Source organism: Oncorhynchus clarkii, chromosome 19, assembly GCF_045791955.1.
Source record: "Oncorhynchus clarkii lewisi isolate Uvic-CL-2024 chromosome 19, UVic_Ocla_1.0, whole genome shotgun sequence".
Lineage (NCBI taxonomy): Eukaryota > Metazoa > Chordata > Actinopteri > Salmoniformes > Salmonidae > Oncorhynchus > Oncorhynchus clarkii.
Window position 1 is genome coordinate 21196343 of NC_092165.1, and position 23082 is coordinate 21219424.

The 23082-nt window shown below is 42.2% G+C and overlaps 1 protein-coding gene across 1 annotated transcript; it reads left to right on the forward strand.

Moving 5' to 3' along the window:
- Positions 1 to 19370: 19370 nt before the first annotated feature.
- LOC139374162 (secreted frizzled-related protein 2-like) lies at positions 19371 to 21783 on the forward strand. The gene is made up of 3 exons (XM_071115172.1): positions 19371 to 19932; positions 20575 to 20655; positions 20821 to 21783. Exons 1-3 carry the CDS (start codon positions 19437 to 19439, stop codon positions 21123 to 21125), a joined length of 882 nt encoding a protein of 293 aa, XP_070971273.1. The 5' UTR covers positions 19371 to 19436; the 3' UTR covers positions 21126 to 21783.
- The last annotated feature ends 1299 nt before the right edge of the window (positions 21784 to 23082 follow it).

A 23082-nucleotide genomic window follows, 5' to 3' on the forward strand; every position in this document is an offset into this window, starting at 1 on the left:
CAAAACTATAGTTTGTTAACAAGAAATGTGTGTAGTTTTAATGACTCCAACCTAAGTGTATGTCAACTTTCGCCTTCAACTGTATCTTTGAAAGACAGGGTCCTGAAAAGGGCACATTTCTTTTTTTGCTGAGTTTAGAAGGAGGGGGTACTGTTCTTCAGTGTGTAGTCTCTTTTTAGAGCACAAAGTAGTTAGATGTATTGAACACCCTGGTCTCTTTCAACTGATTCAGATAATATATTGCTTTTCTGTATCTGAATATTCAGTAGGGTGGTTAACTTTTTTCTCACTGTGGTACAGGTCATCTTTTTCAATAATTTACGCTCTTCTCAGTCCCAAGTCTTTGATGATATTGGATCGTTTCAAGATCAAAATAGGTGAAATCTGAAGATTCCTATTGATCTCTTTTGCCTTGGGTCTGCAGCATGTGTGGCTTTGCGGTAACATTATACCACAACCTCGGTCCGTCTCCTAACGCCGGCCTAATGGATTAACCACACAGCACCAAGTGAATGTGTCTTAACAACGTGACGTTGGACATGCCAAGTTTGCCTGACTTTGCCTCCCAACCTCTTGAATTGCCTGACTCCCAGTCTTTACTAGAGGGGGCTGAGGCCAGGAGCGGGGGCTAGCTGAGAGGTGAGGTCCCCAGAGGACAGGTGTTCTATCATGGGTGTCTTCTTACAGCAGCCCCCAGTGACGGATGGATCTGGTGATGAGCGATAACTGAGGATGGATCAACAACATTTTAGTTATTCCACAATACTAACATAAATGACAGAATGAAAAGGAAGCGTGTACAACAACAAAAAATGTTTGGGGCAAATTCAACACAACGCATCGCTGAGTACCACTCTTCATATTTTCAAGCATGGTGGTGGCTGCATCATGTTATGGATATGCTTGTCATCAGCAAGGACTAGGGAGTTGTGTAGGATAAAAATAAACGGAATAGAGCTAAGCACAGGCAAAATCCTAGAGGAAACTTGGTTCAGTCTGCTTTCCAACAGACACTGGGAAACAAATTCACGTAAAATACAAAACAAAAATACACTGGAGTTGCATACCAAGAAGATGTTGAATGTTCCTGAGTGGCCTAGTTACAGTTTGACTTAAATCTATGGCAATACTTGAAAATGGCTATCTATCAATGATCAAAAACTTGACAGAGCTTGAATAATTTTATGAATAAGGGCAAATATTGTACAATTCAGATGTGCACAGCTCTTAGAGACTTACCCAGAAAGACTCACAGCTGTAATCGCTGCCAAAGGTTAATCTTTCCCAAAAAAATTCTCCCCAATTTTTGTGATATCCAGTTGGTAGTTACAGTCTTGTACCATCGCTGAAAACTCCCCTACGGACTCGGGTGAGGCGACGGTCGAACACAACCCGGCCAAACCCTCCCCTAACCCAGACGATGCTGGGCCAATTGTGCGCCGCCTCATGGGTTTCGCGGTCGTGGCCGTCTGCGACACAGCCCAGAATCAAATCAGCGTCTGTAGTGACGCCTCAAGCACTGTGAAGTAGTGCCTTAGACCGCTGCACCACTCGGGAGGCCAGCCAAAGGTCATTCTAACATTTATTGACTCATTGGGTTGAATACTTATCTAATCAAGGCACATTAGTGTTTCATTTACCATTAATTAAATAAAAATGCTAGAAATTTTCTTCCACTTTGACATTATATAGTATTTTGTGTAGATCGTTAACAAAAAAACGTAAAGTGACCTATCAATAAACTTTCATATCACCCCCCCCCCCCCCCCCCCCCCCCCCCCCCACACACACACACACACACACACACACACACACATACACACATGAGCATAGGACCCTTGCGGAGTTGTATGGTGAGTGGCCATTCCCAGAACCGTTCTCATACATTCGACAGCTTGCCTTGCCTTTCCTGAACCACCCCTACTTGACACACACCACACCCCCGTGCCAGCAATGGGAGAGAAAAAAACATGTGGCGGGCGGCACGAGTTCAGAACCACTGACCAATGAAATTTCCCATTGGTTAACCAGACTCTGAGGCCTCTGCAGCCTTTGAAGTGCTTTGGCTGCACTGGCAGTTTGGAGTGAGAGCGGCATCAAACAATTAGGGCCGCCAACCCAGATGTGGGTCAAGAGGGAGAGGACATTTGGGCTTCACAGGCCTGAAGATTGGCCTATAATGCGGCTGAGAGTGTAGCTAGCTCTAGCTTCCTGGTGGCACTCATTTTACTCTTTCGCTGTTTCTTTCTCTCTCTCTTTCTTAGATATCTGCAGGCATCAAATGCACAAGACCTGGGTGCATTACCAATGCAAATGTGGCATATCCTTTCTTTGAGGCACCAGTTTGGCCCTCAGATAAGGCTGTTAAAGAGCGGAAAAGTGTGTGCTACTGAATGTGCTATTATTACCAAGAGCTAGCTACAATGTTTGTGGGCGCTAATCGTGATTTGATAGAACCAGTTGCGAGCTGTTTGGGATGCCTCTTGTGACAATGACTCTGTAAACAAACAGAGAACGTATGTAATTAGCATTTGATTTACAACCGAGATGTCTGTTTACTAATATTTCAGTGTTAGCTACAGAGGGATTGTAGCTGCTAATAAGTTGACTGTGAACAAAAGGTTTTCAAAGGAACAGAGGACAGTATTCTCTTGTCTACTTCCCCTGACGTGAACTTACTCCTATAAAGTATTGATTTGTACAGTACTGACATTGGAGAGTTCACAATTAAGGCTGTTACTCACCTTTTTCACATGTTCACAATACTGTATCACTTCCACTAAATTGACAATGAGTGGTTGAGATGACAATGAGATTAGGAGAGAGTCTGGAATCAGTAAATGGCCATAACTGTTCTCAAGATTCCTGCCTCGCTAGCAGCGAGATCGGGTTTCTGCTGAACTATGTCCACTCGTTCTTCAAAACAGCGATACTTTCCATTGGAGTGCGACTGAGGCGTGCTTTGCGCAACAGATCCTAATTCTCCCTTTGAGAATAAGGTGAATGGAAGAAAGCCCCATCGTCTTGAGACTGAGTAAGTTTGTCACTTGTTATTTTCAATTTTGAGCAGCGCTAAATTTCAGACAGTCGTGAACATGGAATGGATTAAGATAACAACATGCGTCAGAGAATTTTGTAAAAATGGTTATGTAATCTTGAGAGGGCAAATAAGGTCTACTGAAGGGTAGTGTCAGGGAAAGTGTTTGGTTGGGGCAATCGTAATCTAAACATTATTATGATGTCATTCATTGTATAGTAATTCCTTGGATTTGAATGCAAGTTCAATGTTCTGATCATAGTCATAAGGTATGTTTGAAGACCAGTTGGAGAGAAGTGGGTCTACCACAGCTTAGCGAACACCGATCACATTGGTGCTCCTTACCTTGACTAGCAGTTACCAATCCTGGTGCAGGCTTTTTTGTGGGCCTAACACTAACCTTGATCTTAACACTAACCTTGATTTGCTCTGTGCTATTTTAGGTGTGCTCATGCTTGGTTGGAACAAAAGCCTGCACACCCTGCAAGACCTACAGAATCAGGGTTGATGACCAACTGACCAGACTACGTGATTAGACAAAATCTACAAACAAAATCAACTGAATTGGATTTCATTTATTGTCGAAAACAAAGTGGTAAATGCAAGCAGACAGTACTTAATTGCCATTTAGAGAAACCTAGCTACCATCCTAACTCTCCTTTAAAACGAGGCCCAAAATGTCAAATAATTAGCACGTAGGGACTTTGAAGGAGGTCGTCTCATCAAGGTTTTGGAAATGCCTTCAGCGTTTACAGGACGCCATCATTTAGTAAACGTGCAGGAGGTTTTTAAGTGTGTGTGCAGCAGCGTGTCTCCCAAATAGGTTAAGGCTAATGCCTGGTCTCTTTCTGCTGCTCCCAGCAGGACTCTCCAGGTATCATGTGCAGTGCCTTGGGCTTGTTCCATCCAAGCACACTTCCAAGTTAGCGAACCCTCTTGGCACGGTGCATGAAGGTAAAGCAAAAATGTTTTGTACTGTAAGTCAACGCAAATAAACTGTGCAATGTATTTAAGAAAGGGTAGGAATTTGGGCTATTCACCAAAAGGTCTATGCTATCTTTACACTAGAAGGCAAGTGGAATTAACTTTTGCGGTTTATCTGGAGACGATGTTCCCCACTTACTTTGAGAGGTACAAAACTGTCTTCATGTAGTCAATTATATACTACAACTCTATATCAAATGTTCTCCTTTGGAACAATATCAATGTTTCAAATGTCAATGTATCCCATGCCGGGGAAAGACCTTCTTTATCCTTTAATGTAGTGCTAAATAATTAAAAGTATGTCTTGCAGACATGAAGACACAGGGTCTTTTAAATCTATTTCTATTTGGATAAAGGTACATCATTTTGCTTGGCTCTATTAAAAAGTGTCAACTTGGATGGTAAAGTGTATTATAAAATGAAGGTGAGCCGCACACTATAGGAGCTCAGATGCAAAAATATTTATGTCCAACGTTTGGACAGACAAGCTGTCTTCATCAGGGTATAATGACAGGGTTTGTCAGTGTATTATTTTAAAAACAGTCAAAATGTCAGGGGGAAACTGTCTGCTATGGTTAAAAAGCCTGCGCAAGCTGCGCTATGGAAAGCTCTTTTCAATATAAAGCAAAACTCCCTTTCAATATAGACTGTATTCTGACATTAGGAACACCTATGTGACGAACCTTTACAGCAACAATGCCTCTTGCTAAAAAATAAAAAATAAATGATATTTTGGCATACACAGTTGTCATATTCATTAATACAGTACATGCGATCCCATGAAAATGCATCCTTCCAAAATGTTTAGCTAATTCATTCTTGTGGTCACAATTGTCTGGTTCGGTCAGGGAAGAGGGAAGGACATTCCTCAAATGAGAGAATCCAACTCGCCAAGGGAATTATCGCATTGGCTTCTACATGCAGTAGGACTTATTTGAAGTGGCTGCACACGGTCATCCATCAAGCCTTGTCAAAATAATTAGACTTCTTGGCGAAAAACGTCAACATGCCAGAGCATGGCGGTACTGGGGATGAAAGCACACTGACTGCACAGTGGGGTTCAGTTAGCAAATGGGCAACAACAAGTGGATATTACTGTCATAATTCAATTCCCCTAAATAGAGTTGCATTAGAGTAAGGTTAGAAGCTGACATTTGTACAATTAAAGGATCTTTCAACATTATGGACATTTCGACATATGGATATTCTGGTGCAACCTTTGTCATGTCAACACCCAATTGTCCCATTTGAAACATGGATTCTAAATGGAAATCGACCCCTCCCCTTTTTCTAACCCCCCACCCGAGCCCTGTTTTTTTCGAGAGACCTTGAACTCTTGTTGTGACTATTTGAACACGTAGTGATAGTATTCGTGGTTACACTAACACACACACACACACACACACTAACACAGGTTCACGTCAAACCCCCCCCCCCCCCCCCACCATTGCTGCAGGTTGTTTGGAGCACTGGTCCATCCTTCAGCTGTGTGAGAGGGGAAACCTTTGATTACATGATGATGTAACTAACTGTGCCATACTTGGCTGAGAAAGAGATGCCTTGCACGACACTAACCATAATCAGTCTTTTTATATAATACTTTTACACCGCAACATATGCCAAGTCCTCTGCCTCTAAGCAATGTTTCATTGTATCTTTACTGTAGCTTGTCCTCTTCCTACAGTGCAACGGCTTCTCAACTTTTTACATTTTTGATATGCTTGCAGCTTTTGTAAGCTCATCTTGCAAAAGCGATTGGTGTGTTTTTTTTAAAACAATACCCTCATCCTGTATGTAACTAAATCCATGTTAGATGTCAATATACAGAAATGACTCATTTGATTTGCTGCGACCACATTTTTGCTTGTTTCTCAGATTATTATCGAGTGGTTTGCTTTCATACTATTTCCACATTTCCAAGAAATCTTGTTATACTGTACGCTCTGTTTACATACCACATACCTCAACACAATCTGCTTCATATCAATCAATGGCATTTCAAAGGAATTACCTTAAGATTATTCCAGTTGTAAGCAGTTATCACATTGACTAATGCAACAAAATCTGGAAAATACAAAACCATTTCAAACAGGCAGAAATGGAAACAAGACCATTAAAAAAAATTGAAATAATTACCTAGCGAAAAGAAATGTCAGTTTGTAGGCCTACTGTAGTGTGCCTTTTGGATAATTATATTTTGATAGTGACTTCAGAAACGGACCACAGGTTACATTTCACGTTTCACATTTACGGGCTGGCGGGGGTTTGTTTGTGATACGATGAAGGAGAGGTTCCGCGATGGTTGGGTTCACGTCTGTTTCTGCTCAAGTGAAACCTAATGGGTCTCGGCTGATCCCTGCGAACGTATTCCGGCCTTGTCGCAGTGGCTGCGACTTTGAGTGGGTATGCCGGAGCTTTATTTATACATGAGTCTGCGTCTGGTATTCCCGGGGTCACTCCGGGTCACTTAGTACACCCACAGTCATGTTGGCTAAAATGAAGAGGAGGAGGATGAGGGTTTGTGGAGACTGTATTTCACAACACACGCTGTCAAATGATCCATGACTGGTGCAAGAGCAGTCATTTGTTCATGTCACTGAGACTACCGGTGTTCGTCTTGAAGCACTTGCATTTAGATAAATACTTTTTGGGCCATTCTTACGTTATCTGGAGGGGGGGCGGGGGCATTTTGGATTTAGTCCCATTTCTCTAGAATGCCCAGATAGTGTGACGCTTAGTAGTTGATAGAGCCTGGATCATTGATATCAATCAAATGTAGCAGAAAAACAGCACTGGACACTCTAAAACAAGTCTATCTAAGTAACAGAGTGATATCGCGTCTAACAGCTTCAGACCAAAAAGGGACACTGTACACGTAAGACCGTGCCTGAGGTCTAAAAGGCTCAAGTTGAAGTTTGATAAATGTGGCGCTCCTTGCCGACCTGTGCACGATTCAAACTTTTGGGTCAGTTAATTAGATACGAAATACAATCGGTTTATGAACCTGTTAAGCCACCTTTCTTTTTGTTCCAGTATTTTACAGATGGAGCTAAACCTAGACCCTCTCCCTTATTGGTTATGGAGCTCTTATACAGACTCCATGGTTTCATCAAGACTGTCCAAAATACAGTACACAGACTATAAATATAGCAACTGATAGGCCTCTAACTTATATAGCTAGTCTCGTACCCATTTTTCTCAAAACTATGCTAACTATGTACATCAACTGAAAGTTTCCGAGGGCATAAACGTGAGCGAAATGTCAGGAAATGACCCCACCTTTTACATTTGGCCATAATGGATATCCGGCAGCTGCTCCATTTTGTTTAATTGGTTAACGTCTCATCTGTATGTTTTCCAAGCCTTGCTAATAACGATTTAGAGCGGTTGGTAGGTCGGTAGCCCCCTCTCTTTTTCTACAAGGACTGATTTAGGTAAACACTGAGGTTCCTATTGGGAAGGAATGCATCTCAGTCAGGGAAGGGGGTGGGGGTGGCGAGAATGGGATGGTGGTGCCCTTCCGTATGAGATGGAGATCAGGTCTGGGTCATCCATAGACAGTGCAGTAACCCCAGGGCTGCTCGTTGCTTTGGTGTGCGTCGTAAAAAGTCCCTCTAAGTCCCTCAGTGTGAGACTTCCAGCTCCAGTGTCGGTCAGAGGTCAAAGGGCAAGGCCATTCCGAAGCATCCGCTTGTCGTGTGTCGCGGACATCCTGTATAGCGTAAAACTGCTCGGCCCAATGTTTTACGTGCTGCACTTTGTGTTCTAACGCTTTTCTGACCTTTTCAAACGGCAAGCTGTTGACTTTTTTATTTAAAAAAGGTACCCCTCCCTTTCGGTCGAACATTAAAGCGTGCCAAGGTCGTTCCCAGAAATATAATCATCGCATGAGCGTAAGGCTAGTCAGCAAAAGCAACGTGGTTTGAATTTCGAAACCACAAAATGTGTTTGTTAAACTTACCAACGCAGAGCATTTATGACCATTTCAATTGTAGTCATAATGGTTGACTTTCATCCGTGTGGCCCAACGTGCCTCGCTGGCGAGTTACTCATCTGCCAAAAATGTGTAGCGCCCAACACCACCTAAGTTTTTATTTGATCCCAACTCAAAAAAACACTTTTCCAGCTTGTCTGAAAGGGGAAGACCTCATGTTAACTAACAGTCAATCATATAGACATTGTGTCTGTTCAGTTCATTTCCCTGTAGTAGTTGAACCCTTTATGGTTCTAGGTAAAACCTTTTCACCCACAAAGAACCATTTTGGAAGCATTTTCTCTGTAAGGAAAATGGAATCCTTTTCATCTGGGAGGGGTTCTCCAAAACAGTCTCCATTAGGAAAAAAACACCTTTAACAGGGTTCTTTGTGGGAAAAAATGGTTCTACCTAGAATCATAACGGGTTGTTCTACAGAGACGAGCCTGAAGAAGCCTTTTTTGTACCAGGCTGTTGACTTTGACTCACACGGTGCCCAGTATACAAAACATTAACATAATGTTTAAACATTAAAACATTTCCATGACAGGTGAATCCAGGGTAAGGCTATGATCCCTTATTGATGTCACTTGTTACATCCACTTCAAATCAGTGTAGATGGAGGGGAGGAGACAAGTTAAAGAAGGATTTGTACGCCTTGAGACAATTCAGACATGGATTATGCGTGTGCCATTCAGAGGGTGAAGGGGCAAGACACAAAATGTAAGTGCCTTTGAACGAGGTATGGTAGTAGGTGCCATGCTCACCAGTTTGTGTCAAGAACTGTAACGCTCCTGGGTTTTTCACGCTCAACAGTTTCCCGTGTGTATCAAGAATGGTCCACCACCCAAAGGACATCCAGCGAACTTGAACATGGGCCAGCATCCCTGTGGAACTCAATATTAGGAAGGTGTTCCTAATGGTTGGTGTACTCAGTGTATATATGTAGATATAGTTTAAATAGAATTTGAGCATTGTACAGATGTGTAGATCTAGTTGACGTAGAAGCTGGACAGGACCACAGCTCTTGGCTAGTGTGCATCTGATTATTATCCCCCTTAGCATGAGAGGTGATTGTGTCACAGCTGCCTGAACCTCCATACTGAAACAATTTTACCTCCGTAATGGGGGGCATTTCATAAATTACACCATTATCTATATGACTGTCTGGAACTTTAATGAGATTTAAAGATTTTAATACATTTTTAGATAGGATGAATTCCTTCCCCTCTTATGTCAATGTATGCAGAGGGATTACGGCTAACAAGATCATTAGTACATGTGGTCCATGTGGACTTCAGTACATATCCTGGGCTATACGTTGATTCTCTGTTGATTCCCTACATGATAAGTGCAGAGTAGAAGTGGAACAGCCTTGTTGATCTCATGAAGCATCGGTCTGTCACTCAGACCATAAATCATATATAATAGATTCATACACTGCAGATCTAAGATCTATGATAGATTGGCACTTGCAGACCACTATGGCTGCATTCACACAATCTTTTTCATAGCTGATCTGATTGGTCAAAAGACCAATTAGTGAAAAAAAATGATCAGAATTGGGCTCCCTGTCTAAACACAGCCTGAGAAGCTTAGAAAGTGCTTAAAGGGTTGATATTTTATTTAGCTTTTTAAATATATGATATGTACCCATTGATTTTAAGAAATGCCTCATGAGCTTAGTTCAACAGTCTTACTTGCTCCATCAATATAAGATTGTTTGTAAACACTGTATAACCTCAAAACATAGTTGAAACTCTAATTTAGATTTCATAAAAGCCCTTCTCGAAAGCCAACAACAATTCTTCTGGTACCGTGATTGGAACAGAATGTCGTATCATAGTGATGAAAGACTTGGCTTACATTGTTTCACTGACACTAATCCCAGCTACTGTAATTAGAAATATGTCGCTAACAACCAAATTACAGTAAACATGTTCAGAGACCTGACTAGCGAACTCCTTCCCAAATAGCAAGCGTTAAAAAAAAATGTTGTAAAGTGCAGATGGGAAAAAAATTGCTTTCTGATCAAGGAATAGCGACTTTGATGTGAAAACATGAAAGAGAACTCTAGTTTTACATTCGAGCGGGCCCGATGGTCCAAACCCCCTTCACACCGCAAGAGACTTTATTGACGCTCGATGAATTGATTCCTCAAAGGCTTCCAGTGGGGTTTGGGTTTCTCCTGAACCTGAGGAAACATTCCTTCACTAATGGCTTGTGACAGTAGTCCAGCCTGCGATTCTCAATCAAAAATGTAAAAAGAGAGGGTGGGAGGGATGGAGGGGGGAGGAGAGGAAGGATTACCAGCCTGTAGATGAGCGGGTCGCTCCAACAAAGCTGCGTCTCATTTGACACAGTTGTAATGAGAACCTCCTGGTAGTCTTTCTGGGGAGATGTGGCCCCTTTAAGCACAGGTCTAGGATCAGCTTCCCGATTCCTGACTCTAACCTATACCCATAATGTTGTCAAACTCCAGATTGACCTGAGATCTATGCTTCGTTAGGGAGCATCTCCCTTGGCTATGGAGGACAAATATGGGCCAACACAGATTGTGCTGTTTGGGGTTCTTGGTTGCAGGGTACACTGCTTTACATCACCCTTGTGGTACGAATAGCAATTATGTGGTTTTGTGGAACATTGCAGTGTTGGTGACACACTGTACCTGGCACAGGGGAGCCCGACCGTTGTGGTTAGAGGTGTGGGGATCACACTGTAAGAATATTTTAAAAAGCTTTCTTGAAAAGAATCTCTCTTTTACTTGAGGCTTTTTACATTTGAGTAATTTAGCAGACGCTCTTATCCAGAGCAACTTACAGGAGCAGTTAGGGTTAAGTGCCTTGCTCAAGGGGACAGCCACAGTTTTATTTACCTAGTCGGCTCGGGGATTCGAACCAGTGACATTTCGGTTACTGAACCAACACTCTTAACCGCTAGCCTAAATTATTAAAACCCAACCACAATGTGCTTTTCCTTTCGCCTGGTTTGTCTCTGAAAGAGGTTTAGGAAGAGGTTTAGGACAGTGTGCAGTGTTCTGTTCACAGTGGAGTGTATTCATGGGTGCCAAGGGAAGCCAGGCTTCCCCAAAACAATTACCAAGAAAAATACTTATTCAATAATGTATCTTTTGTGTCTCTGTGTTTCATCATTTTCCTTCAATTCGAAGAGAATTCTCTCACCGGAGAAAGCATCCGAGCGAGCGAAACAGCACACCTCTGTCTCTGTATGTCTAGCCCATCTACAGTTGAAGTCAGAAGTTTACATACACTTAGGTTGAAGTCATTAAAACTCATTTCTCAACCACTCCACAAATTTCTTGTTGACAAACTATAGTTTTGGCAAGTCTGTTCGGACATCTACTTCGTGCATGACACAAGTAATTTTTCCAACAATTGTTGATTATTACAGATTATTTCACTTATAATTCACTGTATCACAATTCCAGTGGGTCAGAAGTTTACATACACTAAGCTGACTGTGCCTTTAAACAGCTTGGAAAATTCCAGAAAATGATGTCATGGCTTTAGAAGCTTCTGATAGGCTAATTGACATCATTTGAGTCAATTGGAGGTGTACCTGTGGGTGTATTTCAAGGCCTACCTTCAAACTCAGTGCCTCTTTGCTTGACATCATGGGAAAGCCAAGACATCAGAAAAAAAATTGTAGACCTCCACAAGTCTGGTTCATCCTTAGGAGCAATTTCCAAACTCCTGAAGGTACCACGTTCATCTGTACAAACAACAGTACGCAAGTATAAACACCATGGGACCACACAGCCGTCATACTGCTCAGGAAGGAGACGTGTTCTGTCTCCTAGAGATAAAAGTACTTTGGTGCAAATCAATCCCAGAACAACAGCAAAGGACCTTGTGAAGATGCTGGCCGGAAACAGGTACAAAAGTATCCACAGTAAAATTAGTCCTATATTGACATAACCTGAAAGGCCGCTCATCAAGACAAAGATCATACTTTTTGGAGAAATGTCCTCTGGTCTGATGAAACAAAAATAGAACTGTTTGGCCATAATGACCATCGTTATGTTTGGAGGAAAAAGGGGGAGGCTTGCAAGCCGAAGAACACCATCGCAACCGTGAAGCATGTGGGTGGCAGCATCATGTTGTGGGGGTGCTTTGCTGCAGGAGGGGCTGGTGAACAACACAAAATAGATGGCATCATGAGGTTGGAAAATGATGTGGATATATTGAAGCAATATCTCAAGACATCAGTCAAGATGTTAAAGCTTGGTGGCAAATGGGTCTTCCAAATGGACAATGACCCCAAGCATACTTCCAAAGTTGTAGCAAAATGGCTTAAGGACAACAAAGTCAAGGTATTGGAGTGGTCATCACAAAGCCCTGACCTCAATCATATAGAAAGTTTGTGGGCAGAACTGAAAAAGCGTGTGCGAGCAAGGAGGCCTTCAAACCTGATTCAGTTACACCAGCTCTGTCAGGAGGAATGGGCCAAAATTCACCCAACTTATTGTGGAAGCTTGTGGAAGGCTACCCAAAATGTTTGGCCCAAGTTAAACAATTTAAAGGCAATGCTACCAAATACTAATTGAGTGTATGTAAACTTCTGACCCACTCGGAATGTGATGAAATAAATCAAATCTGAAATAAATCATTCTCTCTACTACATTTCACATTCTTAAAATAAAGTGGCGATCCTAACTGACCGAAGACAGGGAATTTTTACAAGGATTAAATGTCAGGAATTGTGAAAAACTGAGTTTAAATGTGGCTAAGGTGTATGTAAAATTCCGACTTCAACTATATCTGATGCTGCCTGGTCAAAGAGAGTATGACCTTGTTGCTGCCTGTAGCATTGAATGCAAGGGAAGCCAGTGAGCATTTGGCCTCCCTTTATAATAATTTTAAAATAATAATAATATCCAATCAGCGTTGAGCTAAACTGAACGACCTCAACTGTGAATAGAAGTGTCATGGGAAGACAGTTTGGATTTGGCTTCACACCAATCACATCAAAAGCAAATAGTCATTGACAGAAAAATTTTGAATTATTGCATCTCATTGTGTTGTTGTCCTCCGGTGGCTAGCTAGTTAGATAAAATTGTCCCTTTCCTAAATTAGCCATGGATGGAGATAGCAATTTGTTTTAAATTAATTATCCGTACTGGTTAGTGATTATATAACTGTGATTCTGATCCAACCAACCATAAATTCATACATTGTGCCCCTGGCCTGAAAGGATGGAAGTTCAATATGTAGCTAGATGTAGTAGGCTAATGTTAGCTGCCATCTGTAGCAGATGGCAGCTCCTGTTTTCTTAGCGACTTGCGGGAACTCTCCATGGTTCGAAATCAATAGCATGAAAATGACGGAAACATTCACTTGCTTGACCATGCTGTAGGTCGTGTAACTGTTTGTTAAATGAAATACGCTTTGTGGACTTCACTGGACAGATGCTGCTCTCCAGTTTTGTGATGAAACAAAGGTGTGTTTGAATTTATTCTGCCACTGTTATCTTCTTATTGTCACGGCCTTAGGCCTATATATCACAGTGGCAAGGCATATGACCTAATAGGTTATAGAGAAAACAACACAATTATCACAACACATACAGGCTTCCCCAGTGATTTTACCCATGCCCCGTGAACCTGTGAAACCTCAACACATTCTACGCCCCTTAACTTTCCCATTGAATGGGTCCACAACCATTGTCTGGGCCCGTATGCACAAAGCTTTTTAGAGTAGGAGTACACCGATCTAGAATCATTTTTCCCTTTCAGATCGTAATGGACAGGGGGGGGACCTAATCCTAGGGCAGCGCCCCTACTCTGAGACGCTTTGTGAATACAGGCCCTGGTGTAGCGAGACGTTAAGACTCCCCAGTATAAGCCGTGCTCCCGTTTGTAACCTTTATGTCACCTCGGTAGCCCAACAGAATGGATTGTCACTTGAACTATCAAACCTTGGGTTTAAATAGCCGGGCTCGCTGCGTGGCTTAGCCTCTGGACCCTGAGGGTCAAAGGGAGCCGAGTAGCGGGTTAATGGGGGCTTTAGTGTTTGTGGAATTTGCACACTACGAAGAGGAGCAAGCATGAAGGGAGAAGCGTTGCCCCATAAAAGCAGGGTAAACCTTTGACTCCAAGGTACTGGGGGCACCACAAACGTACCACTGGACTCAGTTGATCCTTAGACCACTGGGGGGGCACATTTTCCCTATGTAAATAAAAAGCAGTTGTAGATAAGTTACACTCCGGTACGTGCACACTTGACACTGAGCGAGCAGCAGTCTAAATGTTATTGGAGGATGGTTAAAATGTCCTGTAGTCAGTTTCACATTGTCCCAACACACATGGGCCTTGCTTTGACAGCAAATACATATGTTTATACATTCTAAATGCGCTCTAGGTGATCTGCCTTCCTGAAATGTGGGCGTAATAGGTACTATTATTCGTAACAAATCCATACAAGCCTCTATAAAGAGATGAAATGTGTGACTCAGTAGAAGGTATGCCATCTACTCATGATTCTATGATGACTCATTCCAGGAGAATTTTAGAAGTATTTTATCATGGTTAGCGAACAATAAAACACCTAATTTAAGGGAATGGGTAAATAGTCAGCTATTCATTTGGACTGAAAGACAGTTTACTCATGCAAAACACTCCTAGTTGTTTATATTATGGAAGTTCTGTCTTGTTTTACCACAGAATAAAAGTCCCAAACTTTAAGCATTTTCCCAACATATCCATCCTCTTTATCCCTCCCAACTGAAAAATGTACGGACTTAAAGCTATAAACTTTAATGATAGGTTTAATTCAGACACTGTAAATGACTCTCTTGTTTTCAATTGACTTCCATTCTCCTCCCTCTTGCCATTTACTTATAACGACTTCTAGGGCGAACAAAGTGATTGCTATGCAGACCTGATTTTCCTTCAAATACTATAAACATTTGCTTGAGCCTGCCTGGAGTGCCACTGTGCCAGGTGGGTGTGATTTGCTCTTTTGGGACTATTCTATTGGTTCAATTTTGACAGGCAGGGCAATTAATCACAGCTAAAGCATTTGAAAGACAACTAATGTTATTTGAACAGATCTGCTTGTTGTGTGGTGCTGGAAGGGGATCTCGAGAAGTGAAGAAGAGATGGCGAGACCACATATACATATTGGGAAGTTACAAATCCAATTTGTGCAATATGTTACAATTTCTTGTGCTTAAGATCCCTGAGTGCACCTTTAACATACACCCGAATTGCAAAATTGGTATGATATCATACGAATTGTAAAATCCATAAGGTATCACAGGAAATGGATGTCGCAGAACACAATTGGATGACGTGGTACACAAAAAACGGGGAACCGTTTTTTGCTCGTGATCATCATTTTCAAAACTACCGGCTGAAATTATTCGAGAGTGCATCTTTAACGAGCAAGAACACATTTGTGTTGCTTTTATAACATTTTAAATGCACTAGAACAATGCAATGTACATGCTTCCTTATGTTATTGTGTGTGGCTGAAAATCAACATTCTTCTCAGAGTACTGACTTTCTAGTAAGGAAATGGAGGCCATGACTTAGGTTGCTGACCATGTCAACTCCAGCTCTCCCTTTTACACATTGATCTAGTTATACTTGTCGGAAAAAAGACTCCTGCGAGCATGAACAACATCAACCTTTAAAATAAAGCTTTCACCATTCATTCTTTCTCTTTTTTTCCCCAAGAAGAAAATAGGGCAGGATGTCAAGGCTGAGAAGAACCATTTGGCTGTCTGTAGACGAGACTCCAGCCCAGGGGGTGTTGAGTGGGATGGGAGCCAGGATGGGGCTGCAGCCGATGGGGGAGGATAGAGTTTCACCCCTGGGTCCAATGCGCCAAGCTCTGGTTCTCACACTGGACTATATTTCACCATATGGTGTATAAACCTGAGGAGTGGGCCAGGAGATTTAACCTCTGGCGATGATGATAATTTATCCATGCGTTAATTTGAGTCGAGTGCCACTTTCAACATAGCTTTCCTAACTCCATACTTCCTAAAGACAAGGTGTAGCTTATGGGTTTTAATTAGTTAATGTATTACTATTGTTTTGGGCAGCTGACTCAAAAAGCATAGGAGACTGAAAAGCCTAAATTAAGTGATATAGCTCTAGCTAGTAAAAAAAAGTGCAAGACTGATAGTTTTGTAGCATGTGTGAGGTATTTCTCCCATTCTGCTGGCTCCAATTGCAAAGAGGTATGCTTGGTAGTGAAATAGGGAATAGGTTTTGTCGTGCCCTCTTCACGACTGTCTTGGTGTGCTTGGACCATATTAGTTTGTTGGTGATGTGGACACCAAGGAACTTGAAGCCGTCAATCTGCTCCACTGCAGCCCGATGTGAATGGGGGCGTGCTCGGTCCTCTTTTTCCTGTAGTCCACAATCATCTCCTTTGTCAAGATCATGTTGAGGGAGAGGCTGTTGTCCTGGCACCACACGGCCAGGTCTCTGACCTCTTCCCTATAGGCTGTCTCGTCGTTGTCGGTGATCAGGCCTACCACTTGTGTTATCTGCAAACTTAATGATGGTGTTGGAGTCATGCCTGGCTGTGCAGTCATGACTGAACAGGGAGTACATGAGAGGGCTGAGCACGCACCCCTGAGGGAGCCCTGTGTTGAGGATCAGCGTGGCGGATATGTTGTTACCTACCCTTACCATCTATTCCACATGAAGTAACTGACGCGCAATCAGTAAAATTAGATTTAAAAAAAACACCTTTTGGAACAACGGGGCCTGTGAAGCAACACAGACGCACACACACACACACACACACACACACACACACACACACACACACACACACACACACACACACACACACACACACACACACACACACACTATACATACACACTATACATACACATGGATTTAGTACTGTAGATATGTGGTAGTGGTGGAGTAGGGGCCCGAGGGCACACAGTGTGTTGTGAAATCTGTGAATGTATTGTAATGTTTTAAAATTGTATTAACTGCCATAATTTTGCTGGACCCCAGGAAGAGTGGGAATGGGGATCCATAATAAATACAAATACCTGGGGGCGGCCCGTCAGGAAGTCCAGGATCAAATTGCAGAGGGAGGTGTTCGGTCCCAGGATCCTTAGCTTATTGATGAGCTTTGAGGGAACTATGGTGTTGAACGCTGAGCTGTAGTCAATGCACAGTATTCTCACATAGGTGTTCCTTTTGTCCAGGTGGGAAAGGGCAGTGTGGAGTGCAATAGAGATTGCATCATCTGTGGATCTGTTGGGGCGGTATGCAAATTGAAGTGGGTCTAGGGTTTCTGGGATAATGGTATTGATGTGAGCCATGACCAGCTTTTCAAAGCCCTTCATGGCTACAGACGTAAGTACTACGGATCAGTAGTCAGTTAGGCAGGTTACGTTAGTGTTCTTGGGCACAAGAACATGCTTAAAACATGTTGGTATTACAGACTTGGACAGGGAGAGGTTGAAGTGAAGACACTTGTCAGTTGGTCAGCGCATGCTCGCAGTAAGCGTCCTGGTAATCAGTCTGTTTAAAGGTCTTACTCACATCCGCTGCAGAGAGTGTGATCACACAGTTTTCTGGAACAGCTGGTGCTCTCATGCATGTTTCAGTGCCATTTGCCTCAAAGCGAGCATAGAAGTAGTTTAGCTCGTCCAGTAGGCTTGTGTCACTGGGCAGCTCTTGGCTGTGCTTCCCTTTGTAGTCTAATGGTTTGCAAGCCCTGCCACATCCGACGAGCATCAGAGCCGGTGTAGTACGATTCGATTTTAGTCCTGTATTGAAGCTTTGCCTATTTGATGGTTCGTCGGAGGGCATAGCGGGATTTCCTATAAACTCTGGGTTAGAGTCCCATTCCTTGAAAGTGGCATCTCTAGCCTTTTAGCTAGATTAGCGGATGTTGCCTGTATCCATAGCTTCTGGTTGGGGTATGTACGTACATTCACTGTGGGGACGATGTCATTGATGCACTTATTGATGAAGCCAATGACTGATGTGGTGTACTCCTCAATGCCATCAGAGGAATCCCGGAACATATTCCAGTCTGTGCTAGAAAAACAGTCCTGTAGCTTAGCATCTGCTTGATTTTACCACTTTTTTTATTGATCTCGTCACTGGTGCTTCCTGCTTTTATTTTCGCTTGTAAGCAGGAATCAGGAGGATAAGAGTTATGGTCAAATTTGCCAAATGGAGGGTGAGGGACAGCTTTGTATGCTGATAGAAATTTGGTAAAACAGATTTAAGTTTCCCTGCATTAAGGTCCCCGGCTACTAGGAGCGCCGCCTCTGAGTGAGCGTTTTCTTGTTTGCTTATGGCGGAATATAGCTCATTCAATGCTGTCTTAGTGCCAGCCTCTGACAGTGGTGGTATGTAAACAGCTACGAAAAATACAGACGAAAACTCTCTAGGTAGGTAGTGTGGTCTACAGCTTATCGTGAGATACATCAGGCGAGCAAAAGCTTGAGACTTCCTTACATATTGTACACCAGCTGTTATTTACAAAAATGCATAGCCCGCCACCCCTTGTCTTACCAGACACCGCTGTTGTTCTATCCTGCCGCCACGACTCCGTGAAGCATAAAATATTAGTTTTGAATGGTTGGTAGTTTAATCTTGCCCGTAGGTCATATATTTTATTCTCCTAAGATTGCACATTTGCTAGCAGAATGGAAGGAAGTGGGGTTTTATTCAATTGCCTCGAATTCTCCGCCTCTTCACACAAATCATGGCGATATGGGCCTGTTTCCGAGAAAGCAGTATATTGTTTGTGTCGGGCTTGTTTCTGCCAGTCCGTGGTGAGTAATAGCAGTCCTGATGTTCAGAAGTTATTATCTGTCATAAGAAACGGTAGTGGCAACATTATGCACAAAATATAAGTTATAAAAAAACGCAAATAAAGAACAAAAAAACACAATCAGTTGGGGACATGTAAAGCGTCTGCCTTCTTCTCCAGCGCCATTTTTCAAATAAACCTTGGTTTGTATATACATATGTTTTTGCTACAATAGGAAATTAAGAATATTGTACACTAGAAATGAGAAATGAAGAACATTGTACACTAGAAAATATCCCAGTGCACACTTTCATGCATCTTTCTCTGGTGAACTCTATTGTTTAATTGTTTGTATTCAATAGTAGTAATTGACTTTAATTCCACCCAGACTCAAAATAATTGAGAATGTAACTCTGCCAGTCGAATGTTCACCTGAAACCGAGGAATGAAACTGGACCAATAGATGAGATCACTTCACGACACTGACTCCTCCCAAACATGCCCACAAGAAAACACCATGTTAGGCTACTACATATTCAGAACATTGTCAGTGGTCCTCTACTCATGTAGGCTACTGATGCTGAAGAACACCTGGATGAAGGAATTGCAGCTCAACTTTTCGATAATTTTTTTTTTTATCTTAGATCATTTGTATTTTATTTAGGCAACAACTATGAATTACTACATTCTGTCCTTAATATGGGCGATAACATTACCTGCGTGCATGGCCATCCAGGGATTATACAATTTCGGTCAGCCCGAGTTATTCTTCAAAAAGAATAACTGCAAGCCCATCCCGGCCAATCTTCTCTTGTGCCATGACATCGAATACACCGAGATGCGCCTCCCGAATCTTCTCGGGCACGAGACCATGAACGAGGTTTTGCAGCAAGCCTCTTCGTGGATTCCACTGGTCCAGAAGCAGTGTCACCCCGACACGAGGAAGTTTCTTTGCTCTCTCTTTGCACCGGTGTGTCTGCACGATTTGGACGAGCCTATCCAGCCGTGCAGGTCGTTGTGCGTGAGCGTCAAACACGGTTGCGCACCGGTGATGTCCGCGTTCGGGTTCCCGTGGCCAGATATGCTTGACTGCGAGCGCTTCCCCCAAGACAATGACTTGTGTATCCCTCCAGCGGGCATCGATTATTCCATGCCAGTCACCAAAGAAGGTAAGGTATTGGCATAATTCGGCTAGACTACACTTCAGTTATTCAAAAGATAAACCTCAAATCGATTATATATTTGTGTAAACCTGTTTAACCAGTTCTGAAAATACAGGGCTTTATTATGGTAACATAACAAAAAGTTTTACATTTTGAGTAAGATTTTCAGATACAGAATACTGATAAAATAAATAAAGTCAAGGCAAAAGATGTCCTAGCCTACAATATCATGACTACAGCAAACAGCCGATGGTATATTTTATGCAGTAGCCTATTGAGATCTAATGGGGTAATGAAATGGAGTAATTAAATAAAACCTAATAGCCTAAAAAAAACATGTTCCTGGAGCTCCTGGATTCCCTCGTGGATTTTCATAAGAGTGAACATCAGGTTAATTAGTGGGGAGTCTTGTGGAATCCCCTCCTTTGGGCAGGGCCTGTGTTTACTGGGTTGTTCCCTTAATTAGGGGATGTTTAAACAGCACGATCTCCATGGGTTACTCCTGAGGATCACTCAACAGTGGAATGTGAGAAAGAATGAATAGCTTTACTCTTTACACTGTCATTTGCTGTATTGTGTTATAGTTGATAGAACACCTGTTGAATTTACAGTGGGAGTATAAAACATCTGCTCTCGTTTCTCCTGTAGTGCCCAGAGTGTGTGACGCCTGCAAGGAAAAGGAGGAAAATGACAATGAAATAGTTGACAACCTGTGCAAAAACGACTTCGGTAAGTCCTACTCCTAAATTCTAAGTAGATACAGTCTTGTCTTTGCTTTTATAGATATACAAATGTCGGCTACCTACTGCAGGCCTGTTAGCACCCAGTTTCAAGTCCAACAAATCGAAACCTTAACCTCAACCTCTTCCTTTCAACCCTGCCTGCTTTGCGCAGCCCTGAAGATCAAGGTAAAGGAGATCTCCTACATGAACGGCGACACCAAGATCGTGCCCGAGACCAAGAGCAAGACCATCTACAAGCTGAGCGGTGTGACGGAACGAGACCTGCGCAAGACGGTGCTCTGGCTCAAGGATGGCCTGCAGTGTGTGTGCGACGAGATGAACGACATCAACGCCTCCTACCTGGTCATGGGCCAGAAGATGGATGGCCACCTGGTCATCACCTCGCTCAAGCGCTGGCAGCGGGGCCAGCGTGAGTTCAAGAGGATCTCGCGCAGCATCCGCAAGCTGCAGTGCTGAGTGAAGCCAGATTCAAGACCCGATGAGTCTTATCTAAACTCTAAGAGCCGGATCTGGTCCGATCCGAATGCAACTAGTTCTCAGTCAGTATTGTTAAACGTCCTGTCCTTAGTACCGTGTGTTTAGCGCTGCCATAGGCTACTTTTCAACACGTTTATTGTTTATTAGGATTTAATTTGATCCATCAATAGTCCTTATAAGATAACACAAATCAACACAAATCACATACACATTACATTAAAAACATCAAAGACAAAGACAAACAGGTGAATATTGCAGGTCTACTACATACTACCTGTAATGTTGTATGCATATTTCAGTGTTTCTGAAAATATTAAAAATCATTATTTTCATTTTTTCATTATGCAATGCAGTTTGTTAGGCTACACTTATCCAGACTTGATGATGAGGCTGGATACATTTAGTGCATTGGCCTATCATTAGGTGATAGGGAGAGTGTGTGGTTTATGTGTGCATGGTGTGATATAGTTTCAGATGTATTCTTTAAGATGATGATATGGTATGTAAAGAAATACAATGTAATGTGCTTTTTTTACTTATTATTTTTCTCAAGCAATGAGAGATAGCTGGCTATATTCTCTGCCTTTTAGATAGTACTTCCAATAATGTACCCCTGGCATTGCAAGTTCAGCAGCCCAAAGCAAGGCCCATATCATTGCAGTGACGACAATCAATTATTTGACCCTCTGCAGTCAATGGACTATGTCACCTTTTTGTACATGAGCCTCAATACTGCACTGCTTATTTTTCTACCACAATTATTGATTATGAAATATTCTTCAGTTTCAAGCTTTTTCAAGTAAATTCCTTTGCAATTGGTGATCAAATTGTGGAGTGCCCGTCTACCATGTCATTTCTGTTTCTCTCAACTTTTTTTGAATGACATTTCTTCTCACTATGGCAGCGTGTCTTAGGTATGTTAACTAAGTATATCAGGATTGTATATTAGTGGTCGATTGTGTTTTCATTTTTAGGGGCGAATGCAAACGTGTGTGTGTGTGTGTGTGTGTGTGTGTGTGTGTGTGTGTGTGTGTGTGTGTGTGTGTGTGTGTGTGTGTGTGTGTGTGTGTGTGTGTGTGTGTGTGTGTGTGTGTAAAATATTGCTTTATATAGTACTCTGTAAATATCAGAAACCTTGTATTCATGTACATAGTTTCGGGAGACAGCAGGATTTGACACGTGTGTATTCAGATGGTGATATATATTTTTTTTGTAAATTACAACACTAAACATATGTTTGTATAATGTTAATCTGAGAAGTCTAATTCTTATAAATGATATGCATCTTTTGGTCCCTCTTAATTAAAGGAAACAATTCAAGGAACCTTAAAATACAAGTCTTTGACTAATCAATGGCATGTTTATTAATATGTTGGGAACAAATATGAACTGAAGACCGGAAAACCAGACCCAACCTCTTCAGAACCATTCCAGATCTAACTTCTTGACAACCAGAGCTAAATTTAGCGTATTGAGACAATGACAAGATCTGTTGAAATGTGGAAAAACAAGATGCAGACCAACCCTCTTAAAGTATCCATCTCCCTAAACATTATCATGCCAATACAACATCCACATTTAAAGCAAGGTGCCAGGGCAAGATGGTACTCCGTAGCCTCGTTTATACCTGGTGATAACACGCGTCCTTTGTCCTGATTTTGTCAACATACTGATTGTGCCCACATTTGTAGACAGGTGTAGATGATCAAAAAACACATTGTGATCTGATCTTCCTGACCACCTGCAGAGGTAGCAGAGCACTCATTGTGTCTGGATATCTCACAAGTGTAGACAGATTTGGACTGTAAAAACATCTAAATCATCATTATCTAGCCCTGTAAAGTTAACAGGTGGCACCATTGTCTTAAAATGAATACATTCATATTAATTTGAAACAATATCTGTCAAATAATTTGCATACAGAGGGATCACAAAA

Excerpts from the sequence above, each read along its gene's own strand:
- LOC139374162 (XM_071115172.1), top strand. The coding sequence starts at position 19,437 with ATGAATTACTACATTCTGTCCTTAATATGGGCGATAACATTACCTGCG. Across the intron at positions 19,933-20,574 it reads CATGCCAGTCACCAAAGAAG|TGCCCAGAGTGTGTGACGCC; the intron begins GTAAGGTATTGG and ends TTTCTCCTGTAG. Across the intron at positions 20,656-20,820 it reads CCTGTGCAAAAACGACTTCG|CCCTGAAGATCAAGGTAAAG; the intron begins GTAAGTCCTACT and ends TGCTTTGCGCAG.